The sequence below is a fragment of the Lepidochelys kempii genome, unplaced genomic scaffold, assembly GCF_965140265.1.
Source record: "Lepidochelys kempii isolate rLepKem1 unplaced genomic scaffold, rLepKem1.hap2 scaffold_61, whole genome shotgun sequence".
Lineage (NCBI taxonomy): Eukaryota > Metazoa > Chordata > Testudines > Cheloniidae > Lepidochelys > Lepidochelys kempii.
Window position 1 is genome coordinate 12,501 of NW_027333641.1, and position 22,683 is coordinate 35,183.

A 22,683-nucleotide genomic window follows, 5' to 3' on the forward strand; every position below is an offset into this window, starting at 1 on the left:
AAGTCCCAGGCAGACTGCAAAGAGCTACAAAAGGATCTCACAAAACTGGGTGACTGGGCATCAAAATGGCAGATGACATTCAATGTTGATAAATGCAAAGTCATGCACACTGGAAAACATAATCCCAACTATACACATAAAATGATGGGGTCTAAATTAGCTATTACCTCTCAAGAATGAGGTCTTGGAATCATTGTGGATAATTCTCTGAAAACATCCCCACTCAATGTGCAGCGGCAGTCAAAAAATTGAACAGAATGTTGGGAATTATTAAGAAAGGGATAGATAATAAGATGGAAAATAGCATATTGCCTCTACATAAATCCAAGGTACACCCACATTTTGAATACTGCATGCAGATGTGGTTTCCCCATCTCAAAAAAGATATATTGGAATTGGAAAAGGTTCAGAAAAGGACAACACAAACGATTAGCGTATGGAACTGCTTCTGTATGAGGAGAGATTAATAAGATTTGGATTTTTCAATTTGGAAAAGAAAAAACTAAGTGGGGATATGATAGGGATCTATAAAATCATGACTGGTGTGGAGTAAGTAAATAAGGAACTATTATTTACTTGTTCTCAAAACAGAAGAACTAGGGGTCACCAAATGAAATTAATAGGGAGCAGATTTAAAACAAACAAAAGGAAATATTTCTTCACATAAAGCACCGTCAACCTGTGGAACTCTTTGCTAGAAGATGTTGTGAAGCCCAAGACTATAACAGGGTTCAAAAAAGAACTAGATAAGCTCATGGTTATCAACCAGGATGGGCAAGGATGGTGTCCCCTAGCCTCTGTTTTCCAGAAGCTGGGAATGGGCAACGGGATGGATCATTTGATGATTCCCTGTTCTGTTCATTCCCTCTGGGGCACCTGGCATCAGAAGACAGGATACTGGGCTAGTCTGACCCAGTGTGGCTGTTTTTATGTTCTCTTCTAGATCTCCAGGGATTCTGGCATCACCCTACCCAACAGCTGTGGAGGTGACTGATTGCTTTGATGGAACAGGGAAACTGCCTATAATGGGATGGGAGTGCATCAGGATACGTGAGGCATGAGCTGCAGGGCTGAGTCTGCCTAGTGTCTTCCCCACACTAAACAAATGTTTTGCCCCCAGCCCCCCTACAACCCCCCCCCCCACACACAATCTCTGGCTAATTGTGGTTCTACTGCATAACCTGGGAAGTAGGCTGGCTCCCTCATTTCATCCAGAGGGGTTGTGGCACCATCACAAAAAGCAGTTTTGAGATGATTATTTAATTTACTATGTAAAACAATGAGAGAACAATAGAAAAAAAGTAGGATACATACATGTATGCAATGCCGGCCACTTTTCCCACCACTCAGACCACCATGCTGTCACATCACCTCTCTGGGTCTTCAGCTACTTTTCAACTTCCCTACTGCCCCAGGGTCATGTTGCTGTTCTGTGTCCTTGGACCTCCCCATTGTCATCAGGCCAGATTACTGCTCTGGGTGGCAATCCCTTGTGGGACCACATCACCAGCTTGGGCCGCAGTACAGCCACTTCTGCCACAGGGCCACCTGGCCTCTGTGGTATGTAAGTGCACCATCTTCCCAAGCCGCAGCTCTGTGGTTCTATCCTGGTTTATCTCCCATCACTGACTGGTCAGGATGTTGCTGAGGCATACACAGACGGGGTGCAGGTTGAGATGGGTCCCGAAGGAGAAGCAGTTCCCACCACCACCAATGAGCAGCAGCTCTCTTTTGTCCGGCAGGAAGATGCTCCTGTGATTGTGCAGCATTAATGGCCAATTCAGGGACACCTGGAAAAGAGCAAGAGTCCTGTGTGGGAAACGTACACTGTCTGTTCCAGGCGAGCTGGCCAGACAGGCACCGGAGAGATGCATGGAGGCCAAGAGGGAGCACAAGAAGTGGTGATGGTGGGGTGCATGGACAAAGTGCTCAAAGCCTGGGAGCTGGAGGGAGACCGGGTGCTCAGAGACCCAGAGTGTGTGGATCAGCCCAAGAACTCAGAATTCTTTGCTAGGAGAAAGAGTAGGGGGCAGAGCTGGGGCAGGGGCCAGGCTGTTGAAAGAAGTTTATTTATGGAAGCGAGTGACCTTTCTGAGGAAAGAGGAGCCTCCTCTAGTCCAGCCCAGCTGTAGCCCTCTGTCTCCTCCCTTCATTCAGCTTCCCAAAGGCAGTATCCTTGACCCTGATCTCTTCTCCTCCCACAGACTCTCTGTGACTCCTATGGCCTGGCCCATCTTGGCCTCTCCCTCCTCTAGTCTTGGCTAAGGCAGCTCCCCACCTTTTGGCCTTGCTGAGCCCCAGATTCCCATCTCTGCTGAGATCTCCATCCCCTCTGGCCAGGTTGAGTCTAGCTGGCAGATGCAGCGGCATCCTATTCAGGTCCCAATTTATCCCCTTCTGTATTCTCTATTCCAGGGGCCTGGTCAGTGACAATCAACAGAGCCCAGGAGACTTCTCCTCCCTTTGTGGAACACAGATTCCTCCTGGAAAGGGGGTTGTTTCAGTACTTACTGTGTCAATCTGATAATCCAAGCTGAAACCTGTCATCAGGTCAATCACAGTCACACCAGGTACTGATGCAGAGTGAAGCCATACTCCCCCCACAAGCAGGAGTTTCCCATTATGTACATGGGCAGTGTGTGAATATCTATGGAGAGAGTTCAGAGAGACACAACTCCAATGATGATGAGAGCGAGAGATAGGGCACATGCTTATTGTCCCATGGGATCACCACTAACCTGGGGATGAAAGGAGGGTGAGTCTCTACACCCTGCCACTGAAAGCCACTCCCAGTCGGTCTCAGAAAGAGCACTGAGTTCAATGGTTGCTCAGCTGCTCCCAGGCCCCCTGCAATGAGTGCTCCCCCGTTCCAGCTGCAGGCACTGTGAGAGTGACGGCCTTCAGGGACTGGCCCCCCGACAGGAATCTAGACAAGCAGAACAGAATGAGCTGTAGGTTCAGGGGATCAGGAGCCCAGAGCTGAAGTGGACAAGGAGAACGTTTGCAGGATTAATCTTTCCTTTTCTCACCCCCCAGGGATCTGACATTCTCCCCTCAAGGAGAGAACTGGAGATAGATTGGGTATGGCTGAAGGTGAAGTGAACCTGGGAAAGGACATGCCCAACTCACCAGTGGAGGGAGGATTCTCTCTAATCTATCTACAGCATTTATAAGGCCCCCATTACCAGAGTATCTGAGCAACTCGCAATTTTTAGCATATTTCGTCTCATAACCCTGAGAGGTAACATAGCTCTTTGTAACACCTCTTCATCAGCCTCTCAACTAAGGCTTTTGATATGGTCTTGCATGACCACCTCATAAACAAACTAGGGAAATACAACCTAGAGGGATCTGCTATAAGGTAGGTGCATAATTGGTTGGAAAACCGTTCCCAGATAATAGTTATCAATGGTTCACAGTCATACTTGAAGGGCATAATGAGTGGGCTTCTGCAGGGATCAGTTCTTGGTCTGGTTCTGTTCAATATCTTCATCAATGACTTAGATAATGGCATAGAGAGTACACTTATGAAGTTTGCAGATGATACCAAGCTGGGAGGGGTTGCAAGTGCTTTGGAGGATAGCATTAGAATTCAAAATGATCTGGACAAACTGGAGAAATGGTCTGAAGTAAACAGGATGAAATTCAATAAGGACAAATGCAAAGTACTCCACTTAGGAAGGAACAATCAGTTGCATATTTACAAAATGGGAAATCACTGCCTAGGAAGGAGTACTGCGGAAAGGGATTTGGGGATCATAGTAGATAACAAGCTAAATATGAGTCTACAGTGTAACGCTGTTACAAAAAAAGTGAACGTCATCCTGCGATGTATTAGCAGGAGTGTTGTAAGCAAGACACAAGAAGTAATTCTTCTGCTGTACTCCGCTCTGATTTGGCCTCAATTGGAGTATTGTGTCCAGTTCCGGGCACCACGTTTCACGAAGGATGTGGACAAATTCGAGAGAGTCCAGGGAAGAGCAACAAAAATGATGAAAGATCTAGAAAACATGACTTGTGAGGGAAGGTTGAAAAAACTGGGTTTGTTTAGTCTGGAAAAGAGAAGACTGAGAGGGGACATAACAGTTTTCAAGTATGTAAAAAGTTGTTACAAGGAGAAGGAAGAAAAATCGTTCTTGTTAACCTCTTAGGATAGGACAAGAAGCAATGGGCTTACATTGCAGCAAGGGTGGTTTAGGTTGGACATTAGGAAAAACTTCCTAACTGTCAGGGTGGTTAAGCACTGGAATAAATTGTCTAGGGAGGTTGTGAAATCTCCATTACTGGAGGTTTTTAAGAGCAGGTTAGACAACACCTGTGTGATGCTCTGTACCTTGGGGGAGCACCCTAAACCTCTATGTTCATCCTTATAATATGATTGTGTGGTATCCAATGCAAAGTTTGTTATGGGTATCTTCTGAAGGCTCATGATGCACTAAGCATTGTAGTAATGTTATAGGTTGTATATAGTTATGTGGCTGAAAATGTATCCTCATCGCTTAAAAGAAGCCCAGGCAAAACTCTCCAAGAGCAGAGGGGCAGTTCCTACCTCATCAGGGCATGTATTGGACAAACCCAGCCCAGCTTCACAGGAACAAAGGACACTGACCTAGGCAGCAACACAGGATATGTTGGATTCTCGAGTGAGTCACCCCCCTTTTCCTTGGTCAGTGTGGGACTGCGATGAGGTAATGCTCACCTGACCCTGAAGGGGGGCAAATCCAAGAGGGAATAAAGAACATGATAAAAGGGAATGATGTTTGCCAGGCTCTTCCTCTCTCTTCCACCTCCATCTGCAGACATCACCACCAAGCGACTGAAGCACTGATCAAAGTGGAGAGCCTGACTAAGGGCAACCAGCCATCCTGTGGTAAGAAGCATCTAAGTTTGTTAGGGCACTGAAGGTGTTAAGATCAGTTTAGAATGCTTTTTGCTTTTATTTCATTTGACCAAATCTGATTTGTTGTGCTTTGACTTATAATCACTTAAAATCTATCTTTGTAGTTAATAAATGTGTTTGTTTATTCTACCTGAAGCAGTGCATTTGGTTTGAAGGTGTCAGAGACTCCCTTTGGGATAACAAGCTTGGTGCATATCAATTTATTTGTTAAACTGACAAACTCATATAAGCTTGCAGCATCCAGCGGGTATAACTGGACACTGCAAGACAGACGTTCCTAGGATTGTGTCTGGGACCGGAGATATTGGCTAGTGTCATTCAGTTGCACAATCCAAGAAACAGCTTACATGCCAGAGGCTGCGTGTGAACAGCCCAGGAGTGGGGGTACTCACAACAGAGCAAGGTAATGGTCGCTCCGAGTCAAGGATTAGAGTGACCTAGCAGAACATAGGTCCAGATAACACCAGGGGAACATCACCTCTACCATTTTCTCATTTTCTGTTATTATTTCCCCCCCAAGCAGTAAAGGGCCTGCTCTGTCCTTGGTCTTCCTCTTGCTTCTAATGCGTTTGTAGAATGTTTTCTTGTTACCCTTTATGTCTCCAGATAGTTTGATCTCATTTTGTGCCTTGGCCTTTCTAATTTTGTCCCTACATACTTGTTTTATTTGTTTATATTCATCCTTCCTAATTTTTCCTCGTTTCCACTTTTTGTAGGACTCTCTTGATTTTTAGATCATTGAAGATCTCCTGGTTAAGCCAGAGTGGTCTCTTGCCATCCTTCCTATCTTTCCCACACAGTGGGCTAGTTTCCTTTTGTGCCCTTAATAATGTTTCTTTGAAAAACTGCCAACTGTCTCTATTGTTTTTCCCCTTAGACTTGCTTCCCTTGGGATCTTACCTACCAACTCCCTGAGTTTGCTAAAGTCTGCCTTCTTAAAATCCATTGTCTTTATTTTCATTTATTTCCATTGCTGTTCTCCCTCCTACCATTCGCTAGAATCATGAACTCTATAATTTCATGATCATTTTCACTCAAGCTGCCTTCCACTTTCAAATTCTCAACCAGTTCCTCCCTAATTGTCAAAATCAATTCTAGAACAGCCTCTCCCCGAGTACCTGTCTCCACCTTCTGAAATAAAAAATTGTCTCCAATATAGTCCAAGAATTTATTGGATAATCTGTGTCCTGCTATGTTATTTTCCCAACAGATGTCTGGATAGTTGAAGTCCCCCATCACCACCAAGTCCTGTGCTTTGGATGATTTTGTTCACTGTTTAAGCCTCATCCACCTCTTCTTTCTGGTTAGGTGGTCTGTAGGAGACCCCTACCTTGACATCACCCTTGTTTTAATGTTGGCATTTAAGTTCCTGTGGCACAGACTCCTGTTTCCAAAACCATAGATAGAGGTCAGTGAATTCCCTGATCAGCCCATTCCCTGATCAGCCCACTTTTGAAGATCTCCAAAGAAATATCATCTGCTTTGCCATTTGCATTTGCTTGACAGCTTTCCACTCTTCAGATATGTTCAGCAGAATTGAGAGGTGGTCTTGAAGTGGAAGTTGTTCAAGATCATCAAGAGCTGATGCTGACATGGTGGATGGGCAGTTAAGCACCTCTTTGAAGTGTTCAGCCAATGTTTTCTGAATTTTTTCCACGATTGACCAGCAGCAGTGACTCATCTGCATTCCAGATAGGAGTGGTACCATTAGAGTGAAGGTCATACATGGTTTTAGCTCATCAAAAAAACTATATGGAGTCTTTTGGTCTGTCACTGATTGAAGCTGCTCAGCTTTCATGTTTTCAACAGCTATCTTTTGTGGCAAAACATAGTTTGCAAATTACACTTTATACATGAATAAGCCATCTTTTTAATAGATGAGATTTTATTATTTATCCATAACTGAAGAAGAGCATGCATGCATGGATGTCAGGAGTTGCTTTATCTCAGTGTCATTTTTGTCAAACCAGTCCTGATGCTCACTGTTTACGAAGCTGAGAACTTCTTTAGATACATCAAATGCTGTTTCCTTAAAAGATGACCAGGCAAAGCAAGTGTTCATTATGTCTGACTGAGAAAGTGTGAGAACTTCACATTTTTTAGCAAGTCTGGAGCATGTGAGCTCAGATTTCATTATGTGCACACTGAGCTTGGGTACTGGAGAGTGACGACATCTGCGCTGGTTTAATTGGAGGAGCACTGTCATTTTACATCTCACAAGCCGATGATCAGACCACATGCATGCTCCCCACATTGTACAGGTGATTTTTACATACTGATGGTCTTGTTGGTGTACAATGACAGAGTCAATTAAATGCCAATGACAAGAGTGGGGATGCATCCATGTTGTTCTGTGCTTCGTTGTTTGCTGAAATATGTTTGTGATAACTAGCTGGTTCTCTGTGCACTTCGTGATGAGTAGTGTGATATTTGAGTTCTCTTTCCCCACACCATGTTTACCAATCACCATACACAAGAATATAAAAATGGCCATACTGGGTCAGACCAGTGGCCCATCTAGCCCAGTATCCTTCCTTCTGATAGTGGCCAGCGCCAGATGCTTCAGAAGGAATGCACAGAACAGGACAATTATCGAGTGATCCACCCCCTGTATTTCAGTCCCAGCTTCTGGCAGTTAGAGGTTAGGGAGAACCTGGAGCATGGGATTGCACTTCTGGACCTCTTGGCGAATAGCCACTGATGGTCCTATCCACTATCAATTTATCTAATTCTTTTTTTAAACCCATTTATACTTTTGGCCTTCACAACATCCCCTGGCAACAAGCTCCACAGAGTGACTGCGTGTTGTGTGAGAAGTACTTCCTTTTGTTTATTTTAAAGCTGCTGGCTATTATTTTCATTGGGTGACCCCTGGTTTTTCTGTTATGTGAAGGGGTAAATAATACTTCCCTATTCACTTTTTCCACACTAGTCATGATGTTATAGACCTCTGTCATATCCTTCCTTAACTGTCTCTTTCCTAAACTGAAAAGTCCCAGTCTTTTTACTCTCTCCTTATATGAAAGCTATTCCATACCCTTACTCATTTCTGTTGCCCTTCTATGTACCTTTTTCAATTCCAATATATCTTTTTTGAGATGGCGAGACCAGAACTGCATTCAGTATTCAAGGTGTGGGTGTAGCATGGATTTGTATAGTGGCAGTATGATATTTTCTGTCTTATCATCTATCTCTTTCCTAATGGTTCCTAACACAGTTAGCTTTTTTCACTGTTGTTGCACACTAAGCTGATGTTTTCAGAGTACTATTCATGATGCCAAAATTTCATTCTTTAGTTGTAACAGCTCATTTAGACCCCATCATTTTGTATATTTAGTTGGAATTATGTTTTCCCATGTGCATTACTTTGCACTTATCAATACTGATTTTCATCTGCAATTTTCTTGCCCAGTCACCCAGGTTTTGTGAGATCCCTTTGTAACTCTTTGCAGTCAGCTTTGGACTTAACTATCTTAAGTAATTTAGCATCATTTGACAACTTTGCCGCCTCACTGTTTACCCCCTTTTCCAGATCATTTCTGAATATGTTGAGATCCCACTATTTACCATTTTCCACCACGAAAACTGATAATTTATTCCTTCCCTGTCTTTCAACCCATTATTGATCCATGAGAGGACCTTCCCTCTTATCCCATGACAGCTTACTTTGCTGAAGAGCCTTCTATGTGAGATCTTGTCAAAGGCTTTCCGAAAATCAAGATACGATATTCCAACTGGATCACCATCACATGCTGGTTGACACCTTCAAAGAATTCTAATAGATTGGTGAGACATGATTTGCCTTTAAAAAAGCCATGTTGACTTTTCCCCAACATATCATGTTCATCTATGTGTCTGATAATTCTGTTCTTCACTATAGTTTCAACTAATTTGCCTTGTACTGAAGTTGGGTTTACCAGCTTGTAACTGCCAGGAAAGGCCCTGCCTAGACCCTTTTTTAAAAAAATTGCTGTTAGATTGGCTATCCTCAGGTCATCTGGTAGAGGGTGATTTAAGTTATAGGTTACATATTAAATGCTGTGGAATACAGGAGATCAGCCTATATGATCTAATGTCCTTTTTGGCCTTAACCTATGTGAAATTTAGAGAAATACTACTATCCCTATTGTTCAGACGGAGAACTCAAATACAGAGAGACTAAAGGAGTTGCCCAAGGTCACACACACAGTCTGTGGCAGAGCAGGGGATTGAATCTTGGTTTTCTGAATCCCAGGTTTGTACCTAACTGGACAATTCCCCCCAGCCACTAGCAGTACCCATTTCTGTTTCCATGTTCAGGATGGCTGCTTCACAGGGTGGAGAGAAGCCTATGGGGGTTTTGTTTTTTTAAATAAAAAATTTGGATTTTTAAAATTTATATTAACTATTTTTCTTTAAAAAAAATACTTATTTAAAATTAAATCTGAAATTATTAAAACCTATGTTAAGGTCTAAATTTAAGGTAATCTATTACAACAATCCAAAGGAAATAAAAATAATAATCAAGTAGTACGTGTTTGCTGCTGAAGTTTTAAAGAAAGTCAAATGATGGAAGTCACTGGCTAAGTACCTGGAGCACCAGAGTTTGCTGAAGTGCCAAACCAGCTTTTAACAGCAGTATCCTCTTCTGTAGGTGCACAGAGAATAATTTTCTCTATTTCAGTTTATTCAACTAATTCAGTTTAATAAATAGTTCATTCAAAGTTGAGAACAGCTAGGAAGTTGAAAAAGCAGGAAAGCTTGTTTTCTGCTTCCAATCTATGAATAAAAGTAAGGTGAGGATGAAAAACTGCTGGTTCCAAAATCTTGAAGGACCTGAAGACTAGAAAACTTGTTGTTAGTGCTGTGGAATGTTGTTGCTGGTGCAGTGTTGTTACTGCTGCCAGTATTGCTGTTCTTGAAGCTTCAGCGTCAGCTGCACTAGCAGACAGTGGCATGTTCAATCAGCAGACCACAATGTTACTCATAAGATCGACCACAGGCTCAGTTCAGTGGCGAAGGCGCTAGGCCAGGTTTATTGTCGATAAAGCACAGTACTAGAGCCCCACAGGAGCTACAGGTACACTAACTAAGGATTACTATGCTGGGATGGGCTCCATCTATCAAATACTGGGAAGGAGAGCTTTAAACTAGGTCCTATGGGAGATGGTGACAAAAACCTGGCCAATGCACATCCAGGCTTAAGTAATGACAACAAGGGGAATGGACTATTTCTGGAGAAGAGACTAGAAATCAAAACTGCATTAAAAAGGTAAGGGGTAAAGCAAGAAGGCGGTCTGCGAAATATCTTCAATGGCTGTATACAAATGCAAGGAGAATGGGAACAAGCAGGATGAACTGGAAGTCATGGTATATAAAGAAAATTACGACTTCACTGGCATTACAGAGACTTGGTGGGACAACTCTCATGAATGGAGTACCAGTATTGATGGATATAGTTGTGCTGTACATCAAAAATATATACATTTGCTCCGACTTCCAAGAGTAAGTGAGCGACAGATCTACTGAGAGTCTCTGGGTGAAAGAAGAACAGTAGTCATATTATGGTGGTGGTCTATTATAGACCACCAAATCAGGAAGTGGAAGTAGATGAGTCATTCTACAAGCTGGTAACCAGATTAGCTAACACACATGAATTTTTATTAATGGGGGATTTTAACTTTCCTGAGATCTGCTGGAAGACTACTATAGCACAGGGAAAATTTACAAGCTAGAACAAAGACTATCTAATGCATTTCCTTCCTATTTCTTACAGTTTGTAATCTTAGATGTTTAGTTCAGGTATGGCTTTAGGAGATGTATTTTCCCTGCCCTGCTTCCTCGCTGACCCGGAGAGAACACAAAGAAACACAAAACAAAAACCTTCCCCCGCTGATTTGAAAGTATCTTCTCCCCTTATTGGTCCTTTTGGTCAGGTGCCAACCAGGTTATCTGAGCTTCTTAACTCTTTACGGGTAAAGGAGGGATTTTATGCTACCCTTAGCTGTATGTTTATGACACGCCCCCCAAATCATAGACAGTGCTGGACATCCTGCTCCACATTGGCTGTGAATTCTTCCTAGAGCTCTAGGAGAAAACAGAATTAATGAGACACATGCACCTCTAGAGACACTACTGATTATATAAAAACTAACAATATTTTCCACATTTCAAGGACAATTTTAACCAGTTGATTCTGGGAAACTTTCATGGGAGAGTGCATCAGCCACTTTGTTAGAAGCTCCTAAAATGTGTTGAATTTCAAAATCAAAATCTTGGAGAGCTAAACTCCACCGAATAAGTTTTTTGTTATTTCCCTTGGCGGTATGAAGCCACTGTAGCGCAGCATGGTTGGTTTGCAGGTGGAAACGCCGTCCCCAAAAGTACGGGAGTAGTTTTTCCAGAGCATAGACAATGGTGTAACATTCCTTTTCTCTGATTGACCAGTGGCTTTCCCTCTCAGACAGTTTTTTGCTGAGAAACACGACAGGATGGAATTCTTGATCCGGTCCTTCCTGCATTAAAACTGCCCCCACATCACGCTTGGATGCTTCTGTGGTTAGTAGGAAAGGTTTGTCAAAGTCTGGGGCCCTTAGCACAGGGTCAGACATGAGTGTCGCTTTAAGTTGGTTAAACGTTCAGTCCACTGTACTGCATTTGGCTTTCTTTTTGGTTAGGTCTGACAGTGGGGCGGCAATTTGGCTGTAGTGCGGTACAAATTGCCTGTAATACCCGGCCAAGCCTAAGAAGGATTGGACATGTTTCTTTGACTTTGGGACAGGCCACTTTTGGATAGCATTCACTTTGGCCTGACGGGGGTAGATACTTCCTTGACCCACCTGGTGTCCAAGGTAAGTCACTCTGTTTAGGCCTATTTGACACTTTTTAGCCTTAACAGTTGGTCATGCCTCCCTTATGTGCTCAAAGACTTTTTTCAGATGCTCCAGGTGTTCTGCCCAGGAATCAGAAAAGATGGCCACATCATCAAGGTAGGCAACTGCAGATTTTCCCAATCCCGCTAGGAGACCATCTACCAGTGTTTGGAAAGTGGAGGGTGCATTTTTCACCAAAAGGAAGCACATTAAATTCATACAGCCCTACATGGGTGATGAAGGCTCACTTTTCCTTGGTGGATTCATCCAGCTGTACTTGCCCAGTACCGCTTGGTTAAGTCTAAGATAGAGATGAACTGAGCACATCCCCGTTTCTCCAATAGCTCATCTGTGCGTGGCATTGGATAGTTGTCTGGGCAAGTTACAGCATTTAGCTTATGGTAGTTCACGCAAAAGTGTATCTCTCCATCTGGTTTGGGAATTAGAACCACTGGAGATGTCCATGCACTGTTAGAGGGGCGGATTACACCCATCTGTAGCATGTCCTGGATCTCCCGTTCTATAGCAGTTTTGGCTTGAGGAGACACCCGGTAAGGTTGGGCTCTAATTGGGCGAGAATTACCTGTGTCAATGGAGTGGTATGCCCGTTCAGTCAGTCCTGGGGTGGGTGAGAACATCAGCGCGAAGCTAGTGCACAGCTTCTTGATCTGCTGTTGCTGCATAATCCCAAGGGTCACGGAGAGGTTCACCTCTTCCACGCCACCGTCACTTTTTTCTTCGTAGCAGACACCTTCAGGCCACTCAGCATCATCTCCTCCCTGGGCTGTAATCTGACAAACCTTTAATTCTCTGGAATAAAAGGGCTTTAGAAAATTAACACGGTATGCTTTAGGTTTGAGGTGGGGGATGCTATGAGATAATTAACAGCTCCCAGGCACTCTTGGACCGTGAATGGCCGTTCCCACGATGCTTCCATCTTATGGGCCTGAAGTGCCTTCCAGACTATGACCGGGTCCCCTACCAACTGTAATGGCTCCTTAACCTCGTGGCCATATACAAGTTCAAATGGTGAAAACCCTAAACAGGCAAGTGGTACAGCTTTGTACGCAAAAAGCAACTGCTGCAAGACTAGGTCCCAATCATTGGAGTGCTCATTTACGAATCATGGCCCCCAAAGTTCCATTAAACTTCTCCTCCAGGCCATTTGTTTGTTGGTGGTAAGGAGTGGCAACCAAGTGGTTCACCCCATAAGCTTCCCACAGGCTTTTCATGGCCCCTGCCAGAAAATTAGCTCCCGAATCTATAAGGATGTCAGAGGGCCAACCTACCCTGACAAAAATGTCTGTTAATGCCTGGCACACACTTTTAGCCCTGGTGTTGCTTAGAGCTACTGCTTCCGGCCATTGGGTGGCAAAATCCATGAAAGTCAGGATGTACTGCTTTCCTCTGGGTGTCTTTTTTGGAAAAGGACCCAGAATATCCACAGCTACTCACTGAAAGGGAACCTCAGTGATGGGGAGTGGCTTTGACCTGGTCTTGGGGTTTTCCCCACTCTTTGGCACAACTCACAAGACCGGACATAGGTAGAAATGTCCTTGCCCATTCCCTCCCAGTGGAATGACCTCCCCAAATAGTCTTTGGTCCTGTTCACCCACCATGGCCCTTAGGATGATTGTGGACTAAGCTCAAGAGTTTTACCCTGTACTTAGTTGGAACTACCAACTGTCTTTGAGGATGCCAGTCTTCCTGGTGTCCACGAGCAAGAGTTTCCTGGTATAAAAGTCCTCTTTCTACCACAAACCGGGATGGATTAGAAGAGCTGAGAGGCGGTGGGTTGCTCCGTGCCGCGGTCCAAGCTCCTTGGAGGCTTTCATCTGCTTCCTGCTTGGCCTGGAACTGTTCCCTTGATGCTGGAGACCTCAGTTCCTCGCTGGATGGTGGACCTGGGCTTGGTCCCTCGGGAAGCAATGCAGGGGATGGGGCTAGTTCGGGGGATGGTGACCTGCTCTCCGAGGGTGCACTAGGTTGGGGTTCAGGCTCCGGCTGAGCCTCTTAGAATCATAGAATATCAGGGCTGGAAGGGACCTCAGGAGGTCATCTAGTCCAACCCCCTGCCCAAAGCAGGACTGATCCCCAACTAAGTCATCCCAGCCAGGGCTTTGTCAAGCCTGACCTTAAAAATATCTAAGGAAGGAGATTCCACCACCTCCCTAGGTAACGCATTCCAGTGTTTCACCACCCTCCAAGTGAAGAAGTTTTTCCTAATATCCAACCTAAACCTCCCCCACTGCAACTTGAGATCATTACTCCTTGTCCTGTCATCTTCTACCACTGAGAATAGTCTAGAACCATCCTCTTTGGAACCACCTCTCAGGTAGTTGAAAGCAGCTATCAAATCCCCCCTCGTTCTTCTCTTCTGCAGACTAAACAATCCCAGTTCCCTCAGCCTCTCCTCAGAAGTCATGTGTTCCAGACCCCTAATCATTTTTGTTGCCCTTCGCTGGACGTTTTCCAATTTTTCCACATCCTTCTTGTAGTGTGGGGCCCAAAACCGGACACAGTACTCCAGATGAGGCCTCACCAATGTCGAATAGAGGGGAACGATCATGTCCCTCGATCTGCTGGCTATGCCCCTACTTATACATCCCAAAATGCCACTGGCCTTCTTGGCAACAAGGGCACACTGTTGACTCATATCCAGCTTCTTGTCCACTGTCACCCCAGGTCCTTTTCCGCAGAACTGCTGCCTAGCCATTCGGTCCCTAGTCTGTAGCGGTGCATTGGACTCTTCCGTCCTAAGTGCAGGACCCTGCACTTATCCTTGTTGAACCTCATCAGATTTCTTTTGGCCAAATCCTCCAATTTGTCTAGGTCCCTCTGTATCCTATCCCTACCTGCCACCGTATCTACCACTCCTCCTAGTTTAGTATCATCTGCAAATTTGCTGAGAGTGCAATCCACACCATCCTCCAGATCATTTATGAAGATATTGAACAAAACCGGCCCCAGGACCGACCCCTGGGGCACTCCACTTGATACCGGCTGCCAACTAGACATGGAGCCATTGATCACTACCCGTTGAGCCTGACAATCTAGCCAACTTTCTACCCACCTTATATTCCATTCATCCAGCCCATACTTCTTTAACTTGCTGGCAAGAATACTGTGGGAGACCATGTCAAAAGCTTTGCTAAAGTCAAGAAACAATACATCCACTGTTTTCCCTTCATCCACAGAACCAGTAATCTCATCATAGAAGGTGATTAGATTAGTCAGGCATGACCTTCCCTTGGTGAATCCATGCTGACTGTTCCTGATCACTTTCCTCTTGTGTAAGTACTTCAGGATTGATTCCTTGAGGACCTGCTCCATGATTTTTCCGGGGACTGAGGTGAGGCTGACTGGCCTGTAGTTCCCAGGATCCTCCTTCTTCCCTTTTTTAAAGATGGGCACTACATTAGCCTTTTTCCAGTCGTCTGGGACCTCCCCCGATCGCCATGAGTTTTCAAAGATAATGGCCAATGGCTCTGCAATCACAGCCGCCAACTCCTTTAGCACTCTTGGATGCAATGCATCCGGCCTCATGGACTTGTGCACGTCCAGCTTTTCTAAATAGTCCAGAACCACTTCTTTCTCCACAGAGGGCTGGCCACCTACTCCCCATGCTGTGTTGCCCAGCGCAGCAGTCTGGGAGCTGACCTTGTTCGTGAAGACAGAGGCAAAAAAAGCATTGAGTACATTAGCTTTTTCCACATCCTCTGTCACTTGGTTGCCTCCCTCATTCAGTGAGGGTCCCACACTTTCCTTGGCTTTCTTCTTGTTGCCAACATACCTGAAGAAACCCTTCTTGTTACTCTTAACATCTCTTGGTAGCTGCAGCTCCAGGTGCGATTTGGCCCTTCTGATTTCATTCCTGCATGCCCGAGCAATATTTTTATATTCTTCCCTGGTCATTTGTCCAACCTTCCACTTCTTGTAAGCTTCTTTTTTATGTTTAAGATCCGCAAGGATTTCACTGTTAAGCCAGGCTGGTCGCCTACCATATTTACTATTCTTTCGACACATCGAGATGGTTTGTCCCTGTAACCTCAACAGGGATTCTTTGAAATACAGCCAGCTCTCCTGGACTCCTTTCCCCCTCATGTTATTCCCCCAGGGGATCCTACCCATCAGTTCCCTGAGGGAGTAGAAGTCTGCTTTCCCGAAGTCCAGGGTCCATATTCTGCTTGTGTAGGTTTAGCTGCTGCTGCTGCCAGGGCGGCCTTGGTGGTGCTTTCTGGTGTTGGGGTTGCAGACAGGGTTGCAAGCGCTGGACTCAGTGCTGGCAATGTTTCTGGTGCTGGTTGCTCCGCCAGTTCCAGTTCTGGGCCTGGCTCTGGCTGGGTCTCTGCAACTGGATCCACTACTGCTGTTGCAGACATTGGCATGGAGTCTGGTTCCACCACCTCAGTCTGGGTCTCTGGTAACGCAAGCAGGGCCCTTGTTGAAGGCTCAGGGACAGAGCTAGGTGTGAAGGTTTGCTTCGCCTGGCTGCGGGTGACCATTCCCACCCTCTGGGCTAGCTTCACATGGTTGGCCAGGTCTTCCCCCAGCAGCATGGGAATGGGATAATAATTTTCTTATTCCATAAACACTGTTTTATATCATCATTGGTCACAGTCAGGAACTGTTCCTGTGTAACTAAATCACACGTCCCTTCAAAGCTAGTTACACCACTTCCTTTGACCCATTTATCTAACAGATCCGTCATCTGGTTTACATAAGCCACATTACTTTGTCCAGTCCCTCTGTTAAGGGCTGTAAATTTTACTCTGTAAGTTCAGGTGTAATTTGAAATTGTTTCGAAACCATATCCTTAAATTTACCATATGTAGGGGCAAGGTTGCCGAAGATTGGTGAGGAGCTAAGTGGTGGACTAAGTATGTGACTGGATGTAAGCAGAGGATGCAGGCAGTTTCAATGAACTTTGTCCGACAGAACCTGCCAAAAGATATTGTAGCATAGCTTAGCATATTTTTGCCTGTAAACGAGTCAGTTTATGTAATAAGTATAAATTATATATATATAAGAATGTAACCAGCTGTTGACCTCATGTAACCCCGAGATAAGCGCGGAGAATATAGCTCCGCAGAGGACTCCCCCAAGGTGGAGTCCTGCCTGGTCAGCTGTCCCGAATGGCCAGAGTCCCCTGAAGCCCCTCTGCGCGCCCTAGGGGCTCCCTGCGCAGATTGGAGCGTAAGTTCTTCCTTCCTTCAATAAAGCATAGTTTACTATTCTTAGGCCTGAGTGTCCTCCTTTCGCTGGTATCTCCCCCCACAGCCCTTGTGGGCACAATTGGCGTCCCGAACAGGATACCAGTGGAGGGATGCCTCTTTGGGGAAGGAAGGATAAGGGGGAGGGAGAGAGTCGCATTCCCGGGTGGCCCTCCACAGGACAGTGGGCACCGGTGGCTCGCAAGCTGGTGGGGTTGGTTGCCCCCGTCGCATGGCTGGAGCTAGAGCAGGAGCTGGGGGTTTTACTCCAGTTAGGCTGGAGGAACTGATATCCAAGCTCCAGCTGGACAAAGTAGGACCCACGGAGTGAAAAGCGGCGGGGGACCTGGGATGGGTCTTCCTGACTGCGCTCTGCACAGTGGACAAGGCACTGCTGGTTCAGCGCCAGAGGATGGGAAGATTAGAGGCTGATTTGCAGCAAGAAAACGAGGCCCATTCACTAACCCAAGAAGTCATTATCAGTATGGCCGAACGGACCGATTAGTTAGAGCACCGCTGCACAGTTATGGCGGCTCACCTTGTGAACCGCTGGCGGCGAAAGGCAGGATGGCAAGACGTGCGTCCCCTTGCCGTATGTGCACTGGTATGCAAAAGCGACTGGGATCCAGAGACCTGGGATGGGGACATTTGGGAGACGAGCGAGGACGAGTCCCCTGGGGAGGGGGACGGTACCCACAATTGCGACCCGTTGTCGAGACACAATACGAGGAAATAACCGCTACCGTTAAAGGTCTGCTCCAGGCGGACATCATTCGCCCCACCATGAGCGCATTTAACAGCCCAATTTGGCCAGTGCATAAAAAGGATGGAACCTGGCGCAGGACAGTAGACTACCGCAACCTGAATAGGGTCACCCCAATCCTGACAGCGGCAGTTCCCGACATGGTTTCCATCATGGAGCGCTTCGCAACGTGGGTAGGGCAGTGGCATGTTGTGGTGGACTTGGCAAATGCCTTCTTCTCCATTGCCATTGCTCCACAGAGCCAGGATCAGTTTGCCTTTACATGGGAGGATCGGCATTACACGTTCACTGTGCTGCCTCAGGGCTACAAGCATAGCCCTATCATCTGCCACCAGTTGGTTAGTCGAGACCGGGAGCAGGTGACTCTTCCAGAGGGAGTGATACTAGAGCACTATATTGATGATGTCCTGCTGAGCGGGCTCCATGAAGCGGCACTCTCCGAGGCCAAGAACAATGTGTTGCAGGCTCTGGCAGCCAGGGGATGGGCTGTCAACCCTAGTAAAATCCAGGGGCCCAGCCAGGAGTTGATCTTCTTGGGAATACTTTGGTCAGTGCCCCAAAGTAAGATCCCCAAAAAGCCATCGAAACAATTACCCACTTCCCAGAGCCCACTAGCATAAGCCAAGCCCAAACTTTCCTGGGCCTCCTTGGGTATTGGCGCACATTTATTCCCCATCTAGGGAAGATCTTGCAGCCCATACAAGCAACAGTCCGGAAGAAAGCCACGTTTAGTTGGGGGGCCAAGCAGCATGCTGCATTTCAGCAGGCTAAAGAGGCTCTCAGCCTACATGCAGTGCTGAGCCCAGGCAGACGAGGCACCCCCTTTGAACTTGAGTTAACGGTCGTTGACCATGTGGCCCTTTGGGGGCTGTGGCAGCAATCTTCGTCTCGAAAGGAGCCTACAGGCTATTGGTCGCGATCCCTGCGAGGCTTGGCTGAGTGTTGTACACCCCTTGAACAGCAGCTGGTTGCAGTAGTGTGGACCCTGCAGCAAACTGAGCCCATAACGGGCGCAGAGCCTGTAAAGGTGTGTACCCTGCTTCCAATTATGGGTTGGGTCCAGGATGAAAGCCCGCTCACACGGACTGGGGTAGCCCAGACTCAGACCCTATGGAAGTGGAAACACTACCTGCACTGCATATGCAAATGACCCAGGCAAGCATTATCAGTGCACACGCACGGCTTTTCGGTGCTGTCACCTTTGAGGAACTGCCCTCCAGGGCCAACACACTTATGCTCCCCCGGTCGAAGTGCCTCAAAGTGCCTCAACCCCCCTGTATGGAGGCCCCTCCCTACACCTCCTTAACCAAACAACCATGAGAGGTTGCGTGGTTTACTGATGGATTGGCCTTGTACAGGGGGGCAGAACGATGGTGATGAGCGGCCGCATATAATCCCTGCCTTGAGGAAATACTGTTCGAAACTGGCCATGGCCTGTCTAGCCAGTGGGCTGAGCTACGGGCAGCATTCAGGACCATCACAGAGAACCCAGGGCCCCTGTATCTGTATACGGATAGCTGGGCAGTCTACAAAGGCATGACACAGTGGATGGCCGTCTGGCATGCGGCTGGCTGGAAGGTGCATGACAAACCCCTTTGGGTTTGCCTGTAGCCAGAGGCCCATTGCTATTCGTCATGTAGACGCCCACCTGACAGGAGAATCAGAGGAGGCCCGGTTCAACAGAGAGGTAGATGGCATAGTCAGTTTATGTAGTAGCTGCCCCCGGCCTGGCCGAGTGGATACATCAAAAGAGTGGTCATCTGGGAGGGGAAAAAGCAGTGCAATGGGCCACCAATTGTGGCTTGCAGACCATGATCGGTACGCAGCGGGATGCCAGTCAGCACTGCCCACAGTGTGCCAGGCTCTCCCCACAGCGTTTAAAAACAGAGAAGGGGTACCTGAAGCAAGGTCAGAAACCTGGGGAAGTATGGCAGGTGGACTACATCGGCCCGCTGCCTGAAAGTCAGCAACATAAATACGTACTAACTGCAGCAGACACATATTCAGGTCTGCTCTTTGTATACCCATGCGCAAGCGCCACACAGCAGCAGACTATAAAGGGGTTGGAAGAACTCATCTGCTACTATGGATCCCCACTCAAGGTGCAAAGTGACCAGGGAACCCATTTTACGGGAATGGAAGTAAGAGAATGGGCTAGGGGACGGCAGATTGTGTGGATGTTCCACATCGCATACCACCCGTAGGGCGCCGGGCTTATCGAACGCGTGAATGGCTTGCTTAAAGAACAGTTATGCAAACTATGTCCCACTGAGTCCCTGGCCGGGTGGAGTCAATCTCCACCAGGCCACGGCTGCGCTCAGTGACCGCCCTCTGTATGGCTCCACCCTGTAAGCTAGATTCAAGAGGGAGGTCGAGTGGCCCCGTGTGTTGCGAGTGCAGCGCCTCCACCTGCAAGCCCGCCTCCCCATTCGGGCCACCCCGGTAAGTGCTGGTCTCGATTCTGCGGGTCCCTCAAGAGGGCCTCACTCTTTAGCCCAATAGCCGGAACCTTGTAAGTACTGGCTTAGCCATAGGGTTCCTGCAAGGCTATTATGGGTGCATTGCCCCACGCAGCAGTCTGGCCCTTAAGGGCATAGATGTTGCGGCAGGAGTAATCGACACTGACTATACCGGGGAGGTTAAGGTGCTGTTGGTTCACAATGGCCCGCAGGCAGTAACCCTCCCCCAAGGCGAATGTATTGCGCAGTTGATTTGCGAGCGCATTGGGTTGCCTGATGTCCAGGAGGTGGATGTGCTTGCACCCACCACTCGAGCAGGAGGGTTCGGCTCGACTGGACGTGCAGTTTGGGTCCACGACCCCACCAAACATAACCCGCTCGAAGGGAAAATCCTGGTTGATGGTCCTGGGGATACTCACCTCGTACTGCTAAGAGGAGAAGATACCCCAATTTATGTGCCCTCTAAGTGTCTTTCTTCCAGTCAACCATAACCGCCGCACTGCAGTTTGGATGGGTCCATGGAGCATCCTGGTCGCGCCACCCGAAGGCCGACACCGGCAATGGCCCTACGGCGTGTTCTCTACGGAATAATCCTCAAACTGATTTTAGCTGCAATAGGTGCCCAAGCCACATGGCACCACAACTCAGCCATCCAGTGGATGCAGTCAGTGGCACTAACAGGTAACAAGTCGGACTGTTGGTACTGCACACATGCCCCCCAATTGGCAAGCGCTGGCATCCATGGGCCGCAGTGCCATGGAATGAATCCTGGGCCCTTAACAACACCACTTTTCTCCCTAAGTATAATGAAACACCCCCTTACTGGCGCCAAGGGACACTGGTAGTGATACTGGGGGATGTGTATTGGTGTGTTAAGCGGCCTGCGGCGACAGATGCCACTCATCCCGTCGGAAAACTTCCCCGTTCCTCGTGTGCAGTGATAGCAGAATACCTGCCAGACACGGGGCAGTTTAACGTTACTGCTGGCCCACCGGAAACGCACAGTGAGTGGATGGCGGGAGAGCCATGGGTCTTGAGTGACAATTGCTCCGGTTCCTCCGAAACCAATTTGATTTATACCAATGGCACCAGCCTCTGCCAACGGTGGTGGCATTGGGGCGAGTGAGGACTACATACCCGTGGTTTTCTGTATTCCTACAATGCCAGTGCCCCTGTATGGAGAATGCCCCTCAGCACAATTAGGCGCGGGCAAACCCCGCATGCACATTACTGGTCTCAGTGTGACCAAAGCTCCGATAGTTGGTGTCGCAATGCCTCAGATAGCACATGGCTCCCCACAGCAGGATTGCCGGGGCTGTACTGGCTACGTGGCCATTGGGCATATAAAACCCTACCCAACCAATGGTGTGGACAGTGCACATTGGGACGGCTCCTCCCCTGTACGTATGGAATGCAAACCATGCACGCTCATGCCGTGCATAATTACATATTGGTGGCACGTCCATGACGGAGCCCAAACCCCATTGTGCAGAGACCCATGGGCTTCCATCAGTTTGTCCACGCTTTCCTCCCCTGGCTAGGGGTGGCCGAACTGGAGCGGGCTATTGTAAATATTTCAGCCACATTGGAGATTATAGAGAATAATACCATAGATGCAATCCAAGCCCTGCAATTAGAAGTAGCTTCTTTGTTGCAAGTTGTATTACAGAATTGTATGGCGTTGGACTACTTATTAGCTGCTCAAGGCGGCATTTGTGCCTTGATTAAAGAAAGTTGTTGTTTTTACTCAAATCAGGATAAGCGCGTAGAGACTCACGTTCATAATATGATGGACCACTTGAAGGTGTTACATGACGTAGGCTCTGAGGCTTCTGTAAGGGATGACCCTTGGCGGTGGCTAACCTCCTGGCTTTCAGACTCCTGCTATTGATTGGACTACTGGATTTTGTATGGGTGTTTGTCATTCTTCAATGCTGTGTGAATTTTTCCTCCGCTCTCCTAGCCCGACTGGCAACCCCCAAACCAGTGCGCACGCTCGAAGTGCGCTGGTGGCAGTAACTAATACACCTCAGTCTGCCAAGGGGTGGAGTGTAGGGGCAAGACTGCGGAAGATTGGCGAGGAGCTAAGTGGTGGACTAAGTATGTGACTGGATGTAAGCGGAGGAGGCAGTCAGTTTCAATGAACTTTGTCCGACAGAACCTGCCAAAAGATATTGTAGCATAGCTTAGCATATTTTTGCCTGTAAACGAGTCAGTTTATGTAATAAGTATAAATTATATATATATAAGAATGTAACCAGCTGTTGACCCCATGTAACCCCGAGATAAGCGCGGAGAATATAGCTCCGCAGAGGACTCCCCCAAGGTGGAGTCCTGCCTGGTCAGCTGTCCCGAATGGCCAGAGCCCCCTGCAGCCCCTCCGTGCGTCCTAGGGGATCCCTGCGCAGATTGGAGCGTAAGTCCTTCCTTCAATAAAGCATAGTTTACTATTCTTAGGCCTGAGTGTCCTTCTTTCGCTGGTATCTCCCCCCACAGC

General features: G+C 47.2%; 1 protein-coding gene across 4 annotated transcripts in view; it reads right to left on the reverse strand.

Moving 5' to 3' along the window:
- Positions 1–1,218: 1,218 nt before the first annotated feature.
- Positions 1,219–22,683, reverse strand: part of LCMT2 (leucine carboxyl methyltransferase 2) — a 72,217-nt gene continuing 50,752 nt past the window's right edge. For 3 of the 4 annotated variants that reach the window (XM_073327133.1, XM_073327130.1, XM_073327131.1), the window contains 3 exons: positions 2,739–2,926; positions 2,512–2,647; positions 1,219–1,790 (listed from right to left, as the gene is read on the reverse strand). In XM_073327133.1, coding sequence (XP_073183234.1) covers positions 1,623–1,790; positions 2,512–2,647; positions 2,739–2,926 — 492 coding nt within the window. In that variant the 3' untranslated portion in view covers positions 1,219–1,622. The remainder of the gene's footprint in view (positions 1,791–2,511; positions 2,648–2,738; positions 2,927–22,683) is intronic. The other variant, XM_073327132.1, reaches the window with a different exon arrangement.